General features: G+C 38.1%; 1 protein-coding gene across 1 annotated transcript; it reads right to left on the bottom strand.

Annotated features, from left to right (window-relative positions):
* Positions 1-4,825: 4,825 nt before the first annotated feature.
* On the bottom strand, positions 4,826-6,302 carry LOC128647417 (RNA-binding protein 12B-like). Its single transcript, XM_053700207.1, is given in 1 exon segment — positions 4,826-6,302. A coding segment is annotated over 1 exon segment (1,449 nt). The 5' UTR covers positions 6,275-6,302.
* Between the last annotated feature and the right edge of the window lie 10,232 nt (positions 6,303-16,534).

Below are 16,534 nucleotides of genomic sequence, written 5' to 3'. Positions count from 1 at the left end.
AACTTTCATGATTTAGATGGGACATGCACTTTTAAATAACTTTCCAATTTACTTTTTATCATCAAATTTACTTTGTTCATTTGGTATTCTTTGTTGAAAGCTAAACCTAGGTAGGCTCATATGCTAATTTAAAAGCCCTTGAAGGCCGACTCTTATTTTTACAGTTTTTCACAGTTTAACAGCACTAGTTCATATGTACCATATAGATAACATTGTGCTCGCTCCGGTGGAGTCAGCACTGATTTGCTAAAATGCAAGTCTGTCAAAAAACTAAAATAAGGGGGCAAACTACAGAGGCTTAAATACCAGGTAACCACAGAGGTAAAAAGTATATTAATATAACAGTGTTGGTTATGCAAAACTGGGGAATAAAGGGATTATCCATCTTTTTAAACAATAAAACTTCTGGAGTAGATGGCCTCTTTCAGCACATCTGACTGGCAATACCCTGTAATATCTAGAAACTACCAGAATCCAAGAAATGATAACACAGGCTTAACCCTACTACCCTTTCACAAAGACTCATACAGGCCCATTTATCAAAGGGCTTGCGGACCTGATCCGACATTGCGGATCAGGTCCGCAACACCTTGCTAAATGCGGAGAGCAATTTGCTCTCGGCATTTAACATTGCACCAGCAACTCACGCTGCCCCCTGCTGACTCGTGGCCAATCGGCCGCCAGCAGGGAGGTGTCAATCAACCCGATCATATTCGATCAGGTTGATTTCCAGCGATTCCTGTCCGCCTGCTCAGAGCAGGCGGACAGCGTTATAGAGCAGCGTTCTTTGTGACCGCTGCTTCATAAGTTGTGTTTCTGGCGAGTCTGAAGACTCGCCAGCAACATGGCCCTTCAAGCTCTGTACGGAGCTTGATAAATGGGCCTGCAAGTCCTTAAAGGGGCAGTATACACCACTTTTCATTTAACTGCATGTAATAAACACTACTATAAAAATAATATGCACAGATACTGATATAAAAATCCGGTGTAAAACCTTTTAAAAACGTACTTAGATGCTCCCAATTTAACAATGTTAATCAGATAAGCATGGGACACCCACTGAAAGGGGCTGACAGCAGAACCTAGACCCATTATACAAACAGAAGCAGTCTGAAGTTTGTATACATCAGTATACATCTAAAACTTTGGGGCTTGATTAGGAGTCTGAAAATCAGTACAATGTTATTTAAAAATAAGCAAAACTATACATTTCACAAAAACACACCCAGATGAACTATATAAATGGAGAATCTACTAAATATTTTTACAAAGAAAAATCTAGTGTATAATGTCCCTTTAATGATTTTTCCCTCACTCTATCACTTGCCCTGTGTCTCTCACATGCTGGCCCTCTCTTACTGGTGTAGCCTAACTGACAAGATGCCTCTTTATTTCAAAATCTTCTGATACTTTGTTGCAGCATCTGCATCTCTATCATGCACTGTACTGTAAAATTTGTTTCCACTTAAAGTGCTTGAAATTGCTTGTTATACTTACTGCAGGGTATTAAATGTATGGGAAATTGTTCCTTTGTGTTTATTTTGGTATTTGAGATAGTTGGTTTTGCTCATAGTTCTCAAGGATTTAAAGGGACTAACCCTGCAGTAAGAGCAGACCTGGTCATTTTATTTTGTTCTGTCTACAAAATCTAACCATTAGGTATTACAATGCTAATTAAGGCTGCAGAGTTCAATTAGTAAAACCGGCTATTTCAGATGCAAAAATATCTCTCTCTTTTCTACCCTCACTGTGTAGTTAATTTAAGCTGTTATATCCTGTTTACATAGCTTTACAGTAGAGAATACTGCAGTAATCATTCGCCCGATCCGATATGCAGAGTCGTCCGCAAAAGCCGGCGACGCCGAATTTTGCACGGGTTTGGTATCCTATATACGGCGTAACCTAGAAGTTACGCTCGTATATTTCTGCCTTCGCCTGTAGTTTTTTGGGCCATAGACAGGTATACCAAACCTGCGCAGTTTGGTATCCAATATACAGCGTAAGAACTTACGTGGCGAAAATGGAGAAATCTTACTCCATTTTCACCTCGCCACAAAATGCAGCCGTAGTAAGCCTTACGCTGTCTATTGGAGCCCCGTAACTCCCTAAACTGGTTGCAAAATAAAACCTAACACCTAACGCATGCGCAATGTCTATCTACCTGTCAACCGCGAACTGCTAAATAAAACCTAACACCTATCTACCTGTCAACCACAATCCCCCGCCGCAATCCCTAGTTATTAACCCCTAAACCGCCACTCCCGGACCCCGCCGCCACCTACATTAAATGTATAACCCCCTAATGTGATCCCCCTACACTGCCGCCACCTACATTATCTACCCCCTAATGTGAGACCTTACACCGCCGCCACCTACATTAACTACCCCCTAATGTGAGACCTTACACCGCCGCCACCTACATTAACTACCCCCTAATGTGAGCTACTACCCCGCCGCCAGCTATATTAAAATTATTAACCCCTAATTTAAATCCCCCTACCCCGCTGCCAGCTATATTACATTTATTAACCCCTAATCTAATCCCCCTATACCGCCGCCACCTATATTAAATTAATTAACCCCTAATCTAATCCCCCTATAACGCCGCCACCTATATTACATTTATTAACCCCTAATCTAAATCCCCCTATACCGCCGCCACCTATATTACATTTATTAACCCCTAATCTAAATCCCCCTATACCGCCGCCACCTATATTAAATTAATTAACCCCTAATCTAATCCCCCTATACCGCTGCCACCTATATTAAATTAATTAACCCCTAATCTAATCCCCCTATACAGCCGCCACCTATATTACATTTATTAACCCCTAATCTAATCCCCCTATACCGCCGCCACCTATATTAAATTAATTAACCCCTAAAATACTAAAATATCCCTACCACTAAACCTAAGTCTAACCCTACAAATAGCCCTGAAAAGGGCTTTTTGTGTGGCATTACCCCAAAGTAAACAGCTCTATTGCCAGCCCTTAAAAGGGCTTTTGGCGGGGCTTTGTCACAAAGTAATCAGCTCTTTTTCCAGCCCTTAAAAGGGCTTTTGGCGGGGCTTTGTCACAAAGTAAACAGCTCTTTTGCCTATAATCTAAATCCAATTACACCGCCGCCACCTATAATAAATGTATTAACCCCTAATCTAATCCCCCTACACCGCCGTCACCTATATTAAATACATTAACCCCTAATCTAATCCCCCTACACCGCCACCACCTGTATTAACTATATTAACCCTAATTATATTAGGGTTAATATAGTTAATATAGTTATTATATTATATATATTAACTATATTAACCCTAATTATATCAGGGTTAATATAGTTAATATCGTTATTATATTATATATATATTAAGTATAATAACTCTATCTAACTCTAACACCCCTAACTAAATTCTTATTCAAATAAATCTAATTAATATTAATATTAGTAATTAAAATATTCCTATTTAAAACTAAATACTTACCTATAAAATAAACCCTAAGATAGCTACAATATAATTAATAATTACATTGTAGCTATTTTAGGGTTTATATTTATTTTACAGGTAACTTGGTATTTATTTTAACTAGGTACAATAGCAATTAAAGAGTTATTAACTATTTAATAGCTACCATGTTAAAATAATTACCAATTTACCTGTAAAATAAATCCTAACCTAAGTTACAAATACACCTACACTATCAATAAATTAAATAAACTACAAATCTCTAAACTAAAATACAATTAAATACACTAAACTAAATTAAAAAAAAACAAACACTAAATTACAAAAAATAAAAAAAGATTACAAGAATTTTAAGCTAATTACACCTATTCTTTTTTTTTTTTTTTTTTTTTTTTTTGTTGTTGTTTCCTATAATATGTGAAACAAACATTTAAATATTTATTACACAGACAGTACACCATCAGGAAAGGAAAAACAAATACATGAACAGTTAGGTTTCTGAAAATAAGTGTATATACAAGTCATAATATCTGAAAATATTAATCTATTATGCAACTATAGGGCTAGAAATCCTATTTGTTAGGAAGAAATGTTACTAGTACATAAAAGTTACTCAATTTTGAAGAGGAGTTTGTTTTGTACTATCTATAAACACACATACAGACACCTTCCCCGTGCAAAAAACCTCCAAAAACACAACATTGCTCCGTTTAAAAAAAAAACCAAAACTTTCAGAATGTATCAATAATAGCAGTTTACTGATTTACTTCAGTAAGGAACAGTTTGAGATTTTCCATTGATGTAGGGCTCTCTTACTTCCCCACTTACTATGCTCAAACTAACTTTACGTTTTCCAATAGGTCTATCATTTAGTTCGTTAACAGCAGCCAGTGCTTCCTCATAGTTTTCAAATCAGATTATAGCATATCCAGTGCGAATTCCAGTGTTTTTATGCCTGACTGTGATTGAATTTGATATAACACTATAACCATGGAAAAAATTTAAAATCTCTTCAGTATTTGCAGTGAATGGCAAATTAGTAACTTGTACTGTTGTGAACTCACTTGGCCTACAATTAACACTTTGATGAGATGTTGATCCTCCATGACTGTAATCTATAACAGTCATGTTTCTGATGTCAACCCTTTGCTTCTCTGTGCCACCAAAATGTTTTACTTGATCAGATAAACCTACTGTCCAACCAGCTAAATCTCCAGAAGTAGATTTTAAATCAGATCTCTCAAACAAATTCTTAGGAGGTTCATGTGATTTTCCCGACCCCAAATTCTTGTTCTCATAGGAAGGGGAATGCCTTGCTTTCTTATCTACCACATCTGTGAATGTATTGAAACAAATTTATTTTTTCTCTGCCTCTGAGATGCGTTGCAACAGGATTTCTGTTCCCAAGAAACACTGACGGTGTAACCTTTCAGCAGTTATAGCTTGTATTTCTGAAGGAAATGTAACCAGGGCTTCTCCCAGGCCTAATCCTCTTTGATCATAGAGCAAGATGATTTCCTCAACTTTTACAGAAAATCCATCAAAGAACTTCTGAATATCATTTTTACTCACATCGAAATTAAAGTTTCTTAAATATATACATCTTCTTAAACTAAAACGGGATTCTGGAGTAATCAATTTAGAAACATTGTCCTCATGCGATCGCATTTTGGGTAGTGTTGGTTTTATATTGGATTCAATAAGCTCTACCATTGATTTTTTATCAATAGGGGATATGAAAACTGTACGGCTACATAAATTTTGTTTGTTCAAGTCAAGGCACTTTTGAAACTGCCTCTCATTTTGAACAACAAGAAAACATTCTCTTGTTCTGTGCCCATTCTTATCCAGTAGGAATTTTACCTGTGAATCTGACATATCACGATCACACACAAATTTTTTAATATCCTCTTTTTCCACACCAAAGGATAAGTTTTATAGATGTATGAAAAACTCTTGCCTGAATGGTGATCCGGATCTAGCTCTTTGTTTATTTTGAGACACTTTCTCAATTTGACCACCAGCCTTGAGTGGTGATCGGGATCTAGCTCTTTGTTTATTTTGAGACACTTTCTCAATTTGACCACCAGCCTTGACCCATTCGTCTTCAGAACTCTTCCTTATTGAAATAAATCTTTCATGAATGTACTCATTATTGCGCAGCAATCCTGCATTAGCATCTTTCCCACTCCCAAATTTAACAAAACCATTTCCATTTCGTAGACCATTTGGGCGCTTTAAAAAAATAATATCATCCACAAGAAGACCATGAAAAAATGATTTAACCTCATCATAAGTTACCTTATACGGAAGGCCAAACAAAAACAAATAAGGGGTTTCTACATTGCTGAATGACTGAGATCCTTTATTTCTTTGAAAATTGTCTATGGATGCTGGAGTATTAGCAGATGCTGCTCCACTGGCAAACGCTGCTTTAGTATCACCAAACCTTTCAGAAATCTCTTTATGAGCAAAGAATGGGCGTTTGGAAACCTCTGCAGAAGCTGAAGATCTTGACTCTGGTTTACAATTTTTCTCTTCTTTGAAGCTCATTTCAATAGTATGTTGCATTTCTGCCTTGCTGCTGAGAAAAAGTTGAACATTTGAGTTCTTAATTACTCCTCCTGTACGGTTAATGGCTCGTCGACCATCTTCATCTTCTGCAAATTTAATGAAAGCTTCACCAAGTTTTCCACCAATAATTCGAACACCACCTTCAGGAATATTCAATCCGGTAAAGAAATGCCGAATATCAGCCGAGTTAGCAATATCGGGAAGCCCCTGTAGGCGAATGACTAGAGCCATTCTTAGCTTTAACAGAACTTATCACACGATTCTTCTTTAGCACTATAGGAGCACAATTTGATATAACAGTGAAAAGATGGCGGCCGAGCGACACCTATTCTAAGCCCCCTAATAAAATAATAAAGCCCCCCAAAATAAAAAATTTTCCCTACCCTATTCTAAATTACAAAAGTTAACAGCTCTATTACCAGCCCTTAAAAGGGCCTTTTGCGGGGCATGCCCCAAAGTAAACAGCTCTTTTGCCTGTAAAAAAAACCCACAATACCACCCCTCAAACATTAAAACCCACATACCCCTACTCTATACCCACCCAAACCCCCCTTATAAAAACCTAACACTAAGCCCCAGAAGATCTCCCTACCTTGTGTCGTCTTCACCCAGCCGGGCCGAACTCTTCATCCAATCCGGGCGATGTCTTCATCCACCGCGGCAAAGAAGAAGTCTTCCATCCGGTGATGTCTTAATCCAAGCAGCAAAGAAGAAGTCTTCCATTCCGGCGATGTCTTCATCCAAGCAGCAAAGAAGAGGTCCTCCATCGGGGTGAAGTTTTCCTTCAAACGGCATCTTCAATCTTCTTTCTTCAGCCCTCCAACGCGGAACATCCAGCTGGCCCGACGACTGAACGACGAATTAAGTTTCCTTTAACTGACGTAATCCAAGATGGAGTATGTCGAATTCCGATTGGCTGATTCTATTAGCCAATCGGAATTAAGGTAAAAAATCTGATTGGCTGATTCAATCAGCCAATCAGATTCAAGTTCAATCCGATTGGCTGATCCAATCAGCCAATCAGATTGAGCTCGCATTCTATTGGCTGTTCCGATCAGCCAATAGAATGCAAGCTCAATCTGATTGGCTGATTGGATCAGCCAATCGGATTGAACTTGAATCTGATTGGCTGATTGAATCAGCTAATCAGATTTTTTTACCTTAATTTCGATTGGCTGATAGAATCCTAACAGACAATCGGAATTCGACGGACGCCATATTGGATGACGTCATTTAAAGGAAACTTCATTCGTCGTTCAGTCGTCGGGCCAGCTGGATGTTCCGCATTGGAGGGCCGAAGAAAGAAGATTGAAGATGCCGCAGGTAGGAAAACTTCGCCCCGATGGAGGACCTCTTCTTTTCCGCTTGGATGAAGACATCGCCGGGATGGAAGACTTCTTCTTTGCCGCTTGGATGAAGACATCGCCGGATGGAAGACTTCTTCTTTGCCGCTTGGATGAAGACATTGTCCGGATTGGATGAAGAGTTCGGCCCGGCTGGGTCAAGATGACACAAGGTAGGGAGATCTTCTGGGGATTAGTGTTAGTTTTTTTTAAGGGGGGTTTGGGTGGGTTTAGAGTAGGGGTATGTGGGTTTTAATGTTGGCGGGTGGTATTGTGTTTTTTTTTACAGGCAAAAGAGCTGTTTACTTTGGGGCACGCCCCGCAAAAGGCCCTTTTAAGGGCTGGAAATAGAGCTGTTAACTTTTGTAATTTAGAATAGGGTAGGGAAATTTTTTTATTTTGGGGGGCTTTATTATTTTATTAGGGGGCTTAGAATAGGTGTAATTAGCTTAAAATTCTTGTAATCTTTTTTTATTTTTTGTAATTTAGTGTTTTTTTTATATTTATTTTAGTGTATTTAATTGTATTTTAGTTTAGAGATTTGTAGTTTATTTAATTTATTGATAGTGTAGGTGTATTTGTAACTTAGGTTAGGATTTATTTTACAGGTAAATTGGTAATTATTTTAACAAGGTAGCTATTAAATAGTTAATAACTATTTAATAGCTATTGTACCTAGTTAAGATAAATACCAAGTTACCTGTAAAATAAATATAAACCCTAAAATAGCTATAATGTAATTATTAATTATATTGTAGCTATCTTAGGGTTTATTTTATAGGTAAGTATTTAGTTTTAAATAGGGATATTTTAATTAATAATATTAATATTAATTAGATTTATTTTAATAAGAATTTAGTTAGGGGTGTTAGAGTTAGATAGGGTTATTATACTTAATATATATATAATATAATAACGATATTAACTATATTAACCCTAATATAATTAGGGTTAATATAGTTAATATAGGTGGCGGCGGTGTAGGGGGATTAGATTAGGGGTTGATGTATTTAATATAGGTGGCGGTGGTGTAGGGGGATTAGATTAGGGGTTAATACATTTATTATAGGTGGCAGCGTTGTAGGGGGATTTAGATTATAGGCAAAAGAACTGTTTACTTTGTGACAAAGCCCTGCCAAAAGCCCTTTTAAGGGCTGGTAAAAGAGCTGATTACTTTGTGACAAAGCCCTGCAAAAAGCTCTTTTAAGGGCTGGCAATAGAGCTGTTTACTTTGGGGTAATGCCACGCAAAAAGCCCTTTTCAGGGCTATTTGTAGGGTTAGACTTAGGTTTAGTGTTAGGGATAGTTTAGTTTTTTAGGGGTTAATTAATTTAATATAGGTAGCGGCGGTATAGGGGGATTAGATTAGGGGTTAATAAATGTAATATAGGTGGCGGCGATATAGGGGGATTAGATTAGGGGTTAATTAATTTAATATAGGTGGCAGCGGTGTAGGGGGATTTAGATTAGGGGTTAATTAATTTAATATAGCTGGGGGCGGGGTAGGGGGATTTAAATTAGGGGTTAATAATTTTAATATAGCTGGCGGCGGGGTAGGGGGATTTAAATTAGGGGTTAATAATTTTAATATAGCTGGCGGCGGGGTAGGAGCTCACATTAGGGGGTAGTTAATGTAGGTGGCGGCGGTGTAAGGGGCTCACATTAGGGGGTAGTTAATGTAGGTGGCGGCGGGGTCCGGGAGCGGTGGTTTAGGGGTTAATAACTTTATTAGGTATTGGCGGGGTCCGGGAGCAGCGGTTTAGGGGTTAATAGATTTTTTATTATTAGGAGAGTGATGGGGGATAGCGGATAGAGGGTTAGATGTGTCGGGTTATGTTTGGGAGGCGTGTTAGACAGTACGGGAGATTTTATAACTTAGTCAGGTTTTGTAGGCGCCGGCAGTTTCTAAAGTGTCGTAAGTCACTGGCGAGTTACGACTCCAGAAATTTGTACCTACGCAGATTTCTGGACATCGCTGGTTTATCCGACTTACGGCACTTTAGCATCTGACGGCGCCGTATATGTGATAGCTCAAGTTGCGAGCTGAAACTACGGGCGGCGGGGGTTCCCTCGCTTGCGCTACAAACTACGATCTATATCGGATTGCGCCCCATATTTCAGTATAGGTGGAAGTTTCAACATGCAAAATCAGCTATGTCAAGTGACAAAATGAAGATAAAGTAGCTGTTTGCAAACAATTTAATGCATTCCATTAGGTAAAATGGATCATTGGGAACACTTTAAAAAGGAGACATTGATACAGTACAATGTCCCTTTAATTTGAATACAACTCAAACTCTTTGTGACATTATATACTGTAATATTAAAGGGACATTAAAGTCAAAATTAAAGTTTCATGATTCAGATAAAACATGCAATAAAAAAAAATATTTCCAATATACTTCCATTATCAAACTATGCACATTCTTTTTATACGCACGCTTTCTGAGCCTTCAGTTCCTACTGAGCATGTACAAAAGAGCATAGTTTAATACACATACACATTTTGTGATTGGCTGTCACATGATGCAGGGAGAGGGAAAATTGGTTTGAAATTTACTAGAAAATATTTTAATGCTCATTTCAAATTCAAAGGGCTATTGCATTGTTTTTTATTGTGTATCTGCCAATAATACAATTCTATTGTATTTAGTGGTCCGTTAACAGCTGAAGAAATTATATTTTCAGCAACACACATTTTCATTGTGTCTACAATTCAACGCTTTCTTGTCTCAGCAAGACTTAGTGAATTTAGGCCGATAAGAGGATGTGTACATTACATCCTTCAGCTTTATCCAAAACAGAACTAGCCAGCCATTGAGCTACAAAAATGGAACCACTATTAAAATAAATTGCCACAATAAATGTTTATTTTTGGTTTTATTTTTATAGCCATGGCATTATCCCATAGCTATTATGTAGTGACAGCATGAGATTTGTGTGTTACTAAATAAAAACAGCTCCTTACATCTGGTCACCATGTGAGGACAACTCAATTGTCTAGGTAATAAATTAACCAGTGTAAACTCAATGTGGACAATCATTTTTGTTCATTAAATTTGCACTGGTTTGACCCCAGTCTTACATCAGTTTAATGTAGGTAAAGAAAGAAGAGGCTTGGTGAGGTCTAGTAACAAGTCACAAGATGGGATTTTAACGCTTCTGCAAAATAACACGTTTTTCCCAATGAAAGTAGTGGCAAAATATAGTTTTTGTGAGCTGCCACTATACGATTGTTTAGATTTTTTGCACACACATTTTGATTGCAATGTTTGTGATGCTCTTACAGTTTTTTTGTTTTTTTTTTCTTTTTTCTTCTTTTATCCTTTCACTTATGACAGAAAAGAGATCTTTTTTATCTTGTTCTACACATGTCAGCAGAACTAGATTAGAAGTATTTTTAACAAGGATAACAAAGAGGTAAATAAGTAAACACCCAAATTATTTTTAACGAGCATAAACATAAATTTAAGAGTAATATAAATTGTATAACTGAATTAACTGCAGATTGCAATATCAGGTGCAGAAGCAACATATTTGATTTCTATGTGTAATTTTGGATTCTGCAGAATCAAAAAGGAGGGGTCAGACTAAATTTAAAATTCAAATATATCAGAGGTTTCAATATGAGAGCAATATTTCCGCTGAACACATAAATCATTCATAAGTTAGCATTATTACACATTATTATTTTTTATGAGAAAAAGGGGATATCTTTAATAATTCCCTTAAGAAAGTTGGAGTTAGCAGAGAAAATAATGTTCTGTGGATTTCTAAAGATGTAAGGGTTTAATGGCTGTTAATAGCCTTCAACCTTTGTTGCTTTCCCCTTTGTGTTTGTTTCCTTTTATAGTTTTATTATTGAACTAACTGCATTACATGACATGACATCAATATACAAAGATTTACAGTGCTGCATCTTAAGAAATATGATTATTTGTAGCCAAAGATTTTTTTAAAAACGGTGCCTTTCTTTAGTTGAAATTATATTAATGTAAAATAACCAGCTTTACTCATAGAAGGCAGTATTTTATTTTTGTTTTTAAAATACACATTTACATTCATATTTATCTTTTCTGGGTGTACAAAGTCAAATGCAAACACACACACACTACACAATCTATACACACTACACTACACAATCTATACACACACACACACTACACAATCTATACACACACACACTACACAATCTATACACACACACACTACACAATCTATACACACACACATTACAAACACAGGCAGGCAGACACACACTACACAAAATCTATGCACACACACACACACACACACACATTACAAACACTGGCAGGCAGACACACACACTACACAATCTATACACACACACATTACAAACACAGGCAGGCAGACACACACACACTACACAAAATCTATACACACACACATTACAAACACAGGCAGGCAGACACACACACTACACAAAATCTATACACACACACACACACATTACAAACACAGGCAGGCAGACACACACACTATACGAAATCTATACACACACACACATTACAAACACATTACAAACACAGGCAGGCACACACACACACACTACACAAAATCTATACACACACACACACATTACAAACACAGGCAGGCAGACACACACACTACACAAAATCTATATACACACACACACATTACAAACACATTACAAACACAGGCAGGCAGACACACACACACTACACGAAATCTATACACACACACACACATTACAAACACATTACAAACACAGGCAGGCAGATACACACACTACACAAAATCTATGCTCACACACAAATTACAAACACAGGCAGGCAGACACGCACTACACAAAATCTATGAAAACATGCATTACACCCACAAGCAGACAGACAACATGTACATGTATACACCATATAGAAAAAAAACCACAGTTTTATAGGCATAAAACCTATGTTAATAACACATTCCCATCTAAACTTTGAAAAAATTAAAAAAGTAAAAAATATATATCACCTACATTTAGTATTTAATAGACAGTGAAAAATTTATTTTGGATTAATCTTTCAGAACCAATATTCGAAAAAAATTAGTTTTCAGAGTCATTGGCCTCTATTTTTCAAGGTCTGTCAGACCTGATCCGACAGTGCGGATCAGGTCCGACTGACCTCGCTGAATACGGCGAGCAATACGCTCGCCGTATTCAGCATTGCACCAGCAGCTCACAAGAGCTTCTGGTGCAATGCCGCCCCTGGCAGACTCGCGTCCAATAGGCCGCCAGCAGGGAATGTCAATCAACCGGATCGTACTCGATCGGGTTGATTTCCGGCGATGTCTGTCCGCCTGCTTAGAGCAGGCGGACAGGTTATGGAGCAGCAGTCTTTGTGACCGCTGCTTCATAACTGCTGTTTCTGGTGAGCTTGCAGGCTCGCCAGAAATACGGGGCATCAAGCTCCATTTAGATCTTGATAAATATGCCTCATAGTCTGCTGCACTATTCACTATTTGTTTAGTTTAAATTAATTAAAAACTAATGTAAATGTTCCTTTGCTACAGGTGAAAAAGTTCACCTGTAGACTTATAATTACCTATAGCGTGCTGGAGAGCAATGCTAATCCCAGCCCTTCTTCACAGGCCCCAGGCCACACTAATAGGAGGCTTAGCATGGTGGATCCCAGAGCCGTCACTTTAAGCCTCCTATTAGCGTGGCCCTAGGGGCTCTGTAAAGAAGTGTCAGGATTCGCGCTGCTCCCCAGTGCGCTACAGGTAAGTATTTAACCTTTTAAGGCTAATTTAAAGGAAACATTTCATTAGTATTTGTTTGTTTAGTGCATTCGTTTGGATATACGTTTTGTGAAAAAAATAAAAACAAATATACATGTTTTCATTCATAAGCAAGGAAGTTTAGTTTTGGTATTTTGCTAGCTTTATCCATTTAAAGTATAGTTTGCACTAGATTGATGTCATCCACGCTAACCCTTCTCTGGTAAATGGGATATACCATAGACTTGTAACATCAAGCTGCAATCTTGCCCTCTATGTATAAGTAGATATCCCTAAGTGTGATGTGTATATAATAGTAGATGCTGATGAAAGAATAAACAAGTTAGGAAAATATATATATTTTTAATTGTTTAAACTCTTTTCCTGACAAACAATGACAAAAAAGTGATTGTCAGATATTTTAACATATTAATAATATTGTCAAATCTGTGTCACATGAAACAGACAAACTGTTGGCATATTGCCCAAAACTGTTTTGAACACACATCCATGTCTTAAACATACAGATTACATAATCCAAGGATCTCAAAGTATTGTCCCACAGGCCAGAACCAGTTAAATGCAATCTGCTGGACTGGTCATCCAGGATACCAAGAAATTTATTTTTGGGCTGAGACATCTGGGTCTGGTCAGAGTCCACGCTACCTTAAGGCTTTAGGGTGAGCCAGCAGTTTCCTTTTTTTATTCTCTCATCATTGAACACTGGCCAGAAGGAGCAATTAGTATGGTCTGCACCAGCCAGAAGTAAAGACCAATCTCTTCCCCATTGGACTGCCAGGGTTGAATTTTTAATGGTTTTTACCAATAATTTGACTACAAAGAATTTAATCCCCTTCCTTCAAAAAAGACTGCAACTTGCCTGATCTGCAATGAAAGTTGCTGTTCTTAAAAATGATAACCTTAAGCAGCATTATACTACTAAACATGCTGAGCAGTAGGTAAAGTATGAGGCAGAAGAACACAGAGGCAAATTGCCTAACTGCAGAAAGGTCTGTACATGCAGCAAAATCTCTTCAAGTGTCCAAAAAAGGAATGGGATACAGCAGTTGAGGCTAGCTATGTGGTGAGTGAGCAGGTTGCAAAAGCAGGGAAGCCATTTATTGAAGGACAGTTTCTTAAATATTACATGATAAACAAGCCCTAACTAGTACTGCATATAGTTCAACTTTGTTTTTGAAGTTTGAAATTGTTCAAGCAGCTCCCATGGGAGAAGAAAACGTATCCAGTGGCCCACAGGTAACCCCTGACATAATAATAAAAAACACACACACACAGATGCATATGTGCATGTATTACACAGTATTTAAATTATTCAAAGAAAATAGTACTGACTCAACATACCATATTAATAAGGAATCTAACAAACCATGCAAAAAAGCAATCAAATTAGTCAAAATTGAAAATGAAAGATTAATTGCAAAGGATTCTAAGTCTAACCCTAAAAGGTCCTTTAAGTACATAAATAGCAAAAAATCTAAGAAGGACAAAATAGGTACATTAAAATACGTGGAGGGTGAATTACACACATATGAAAATATTGGCGTCTCTGGGGAGTTCCGGGGCAGGAGCTAGTGTGCAAGGCCAGGTGAACACCTGCTCTTCATTCCCCTTCAAGTCATTGGCGGCAGATACCCGCGCCGAAAACCCTAGACCTGGGGCGGCTTGTCTAGCCCGTCTTCAAACGCTACCGGAGCTCCATTAAGTGCAATACCACCGCACTTGTGTTACTTATCACTAACGCTTAAATAAACTGCTTCCCTCTGCTCTTGGCTCACCTGAAGTTGTTAACGCTGACACCCTGACCAGCTACATTCAGAGACCGGAGTAAAAATATCCTGGAGAACAATACCTTTTCTTTCCCCTTCTCCACTGAAGTTTTTGAGAGGGGAGTATAAACAACTCTCTCTGACGAGGTCAACCTCAACCTGGGCTTACCTTGGCATCGGTTATCTCTGATACACTTTGCTGCATGCACGTAGCGTAGTGGCACATTTCTGCCTCACTCGTATTGCAGAGACATCGGAGGTATTGGCGGATGGAAGAGGCGAACGGACACACTTGGTGATAGCTTCTACCTGGTTAGAAGATACTTATCTAGGACATTTGTTGGACATCCCGGGTTTCCCTCTGTGGCGGACCTCCCTTCACCTGCCTGTCGAGCCGGGCTGCGCTCCTCCCCCCCCACCGATGTTGTGAGAGGGGGAGGCATCAGGATTGCTGTTCACACGCAGAGGCTTAGACGCGCTGTACACCTGGCTCGCTTCTCTTCGCCCGCTCCGTGAGGCGCCTCATTTGTTGAAGGACTTGGATTCCTCTTCCTGAAGCCCGTAATCTGAGTGTCTAACTTTGCTCCTGGTCCCCCCCTCCCACCGATGCTGCGAGAGGGGGGCACTTATAAGCTGTCTTCGTGGGAACCAAGGTAAGCCCAGCTAAGCTCCCATAGTGGTGTGAGAACAGATACCATCCTTTTTCTCATTATGGGCAAAATACCTGTACAATTAGCCTCGTCTTATGAGTAGAAATAAGCCCATATTGTTATACAATTACTCCCTTTCACTCATCGCTAGAAGCGGACTGAAACAAAAGAAAATTGGACTTGCTTACAAGGCAATCAAACAGCCGTTAACATTTGCAACCAAGTAGACTTTTTTTGATACTATTGAGGCTAATTGTCCTCTCTATTGGCATTTTTTTATGGGACTTTAAAACACTCTAGTTGAAGATCTTCACCCATCACACACCACCCACAACAGGTGGTTCTACCCAGAACTCCTCTGATAGCTTGAGTGTGAGCAGGGGAAAATCTTGCAGGGTAGTTTAAATTGCTTGGTTAGGCTAATGAACTCCCTGAAACACTGAATAGTCATATATAACAATTACAAAGGTTACCCTTAGAACTGTTCTATATCAAGTAACAAATTGTTGTGCAAAATAACATCTGCTTATTTAACTTACTGTTACGATCTTGCAAAAGATAGAAGAAGGGAAGGGGAAATAAAGATCAGGGACAAGAAAGGGGGATAATAGTAGACTCAGTAGGCTGAAATTGTTTAAAATAATTACTAAACGCTAAGTTTACTCTATTGCTCCTGAAAGAGAAAAAATAAGTTATTTTTGAAAAGTTGACACATGATTTACAAATGTTTGCAAAAGGTTGTGTTTAATGCATGATATATCTGGGTAATCTCTTTATCTCAAAATTTTATATACTGTGCTCTTCTTCTTTAATTTTTTTTCTTTTGTTGTCTCCACAACTTTAATCGAATCATAAAACTTAATAAGCTGAATAGGTTTTTCCTTTGAAACAGTACAGATATTGGATCTAACAGATAGTTAGTTCTGCTCTTTATCTGTTTTTTTCTTAAATTTTCTACGTCTTGTAAAA

Source organism: Bombina bombina, chromosome 2 (assembly GCF_027579735.1).
Source record: "Bombina bombina isolate aBomBom1 chromosome 2, aBomBom1.pri, whole genome shotgun sequence".
NCBI classification, from domain to species: domain Eukaryota; kingdom Metazoa; phylum Chordata; class Amphibia; order Anura; family Bombinatoridae; genus Bombina; species Bombina bombina.
The sequence above is the reverse complement of the archived record's forward strand: the minus strand, read 5'-3'. Positions and strand labels throughout refer to the sequence as shown.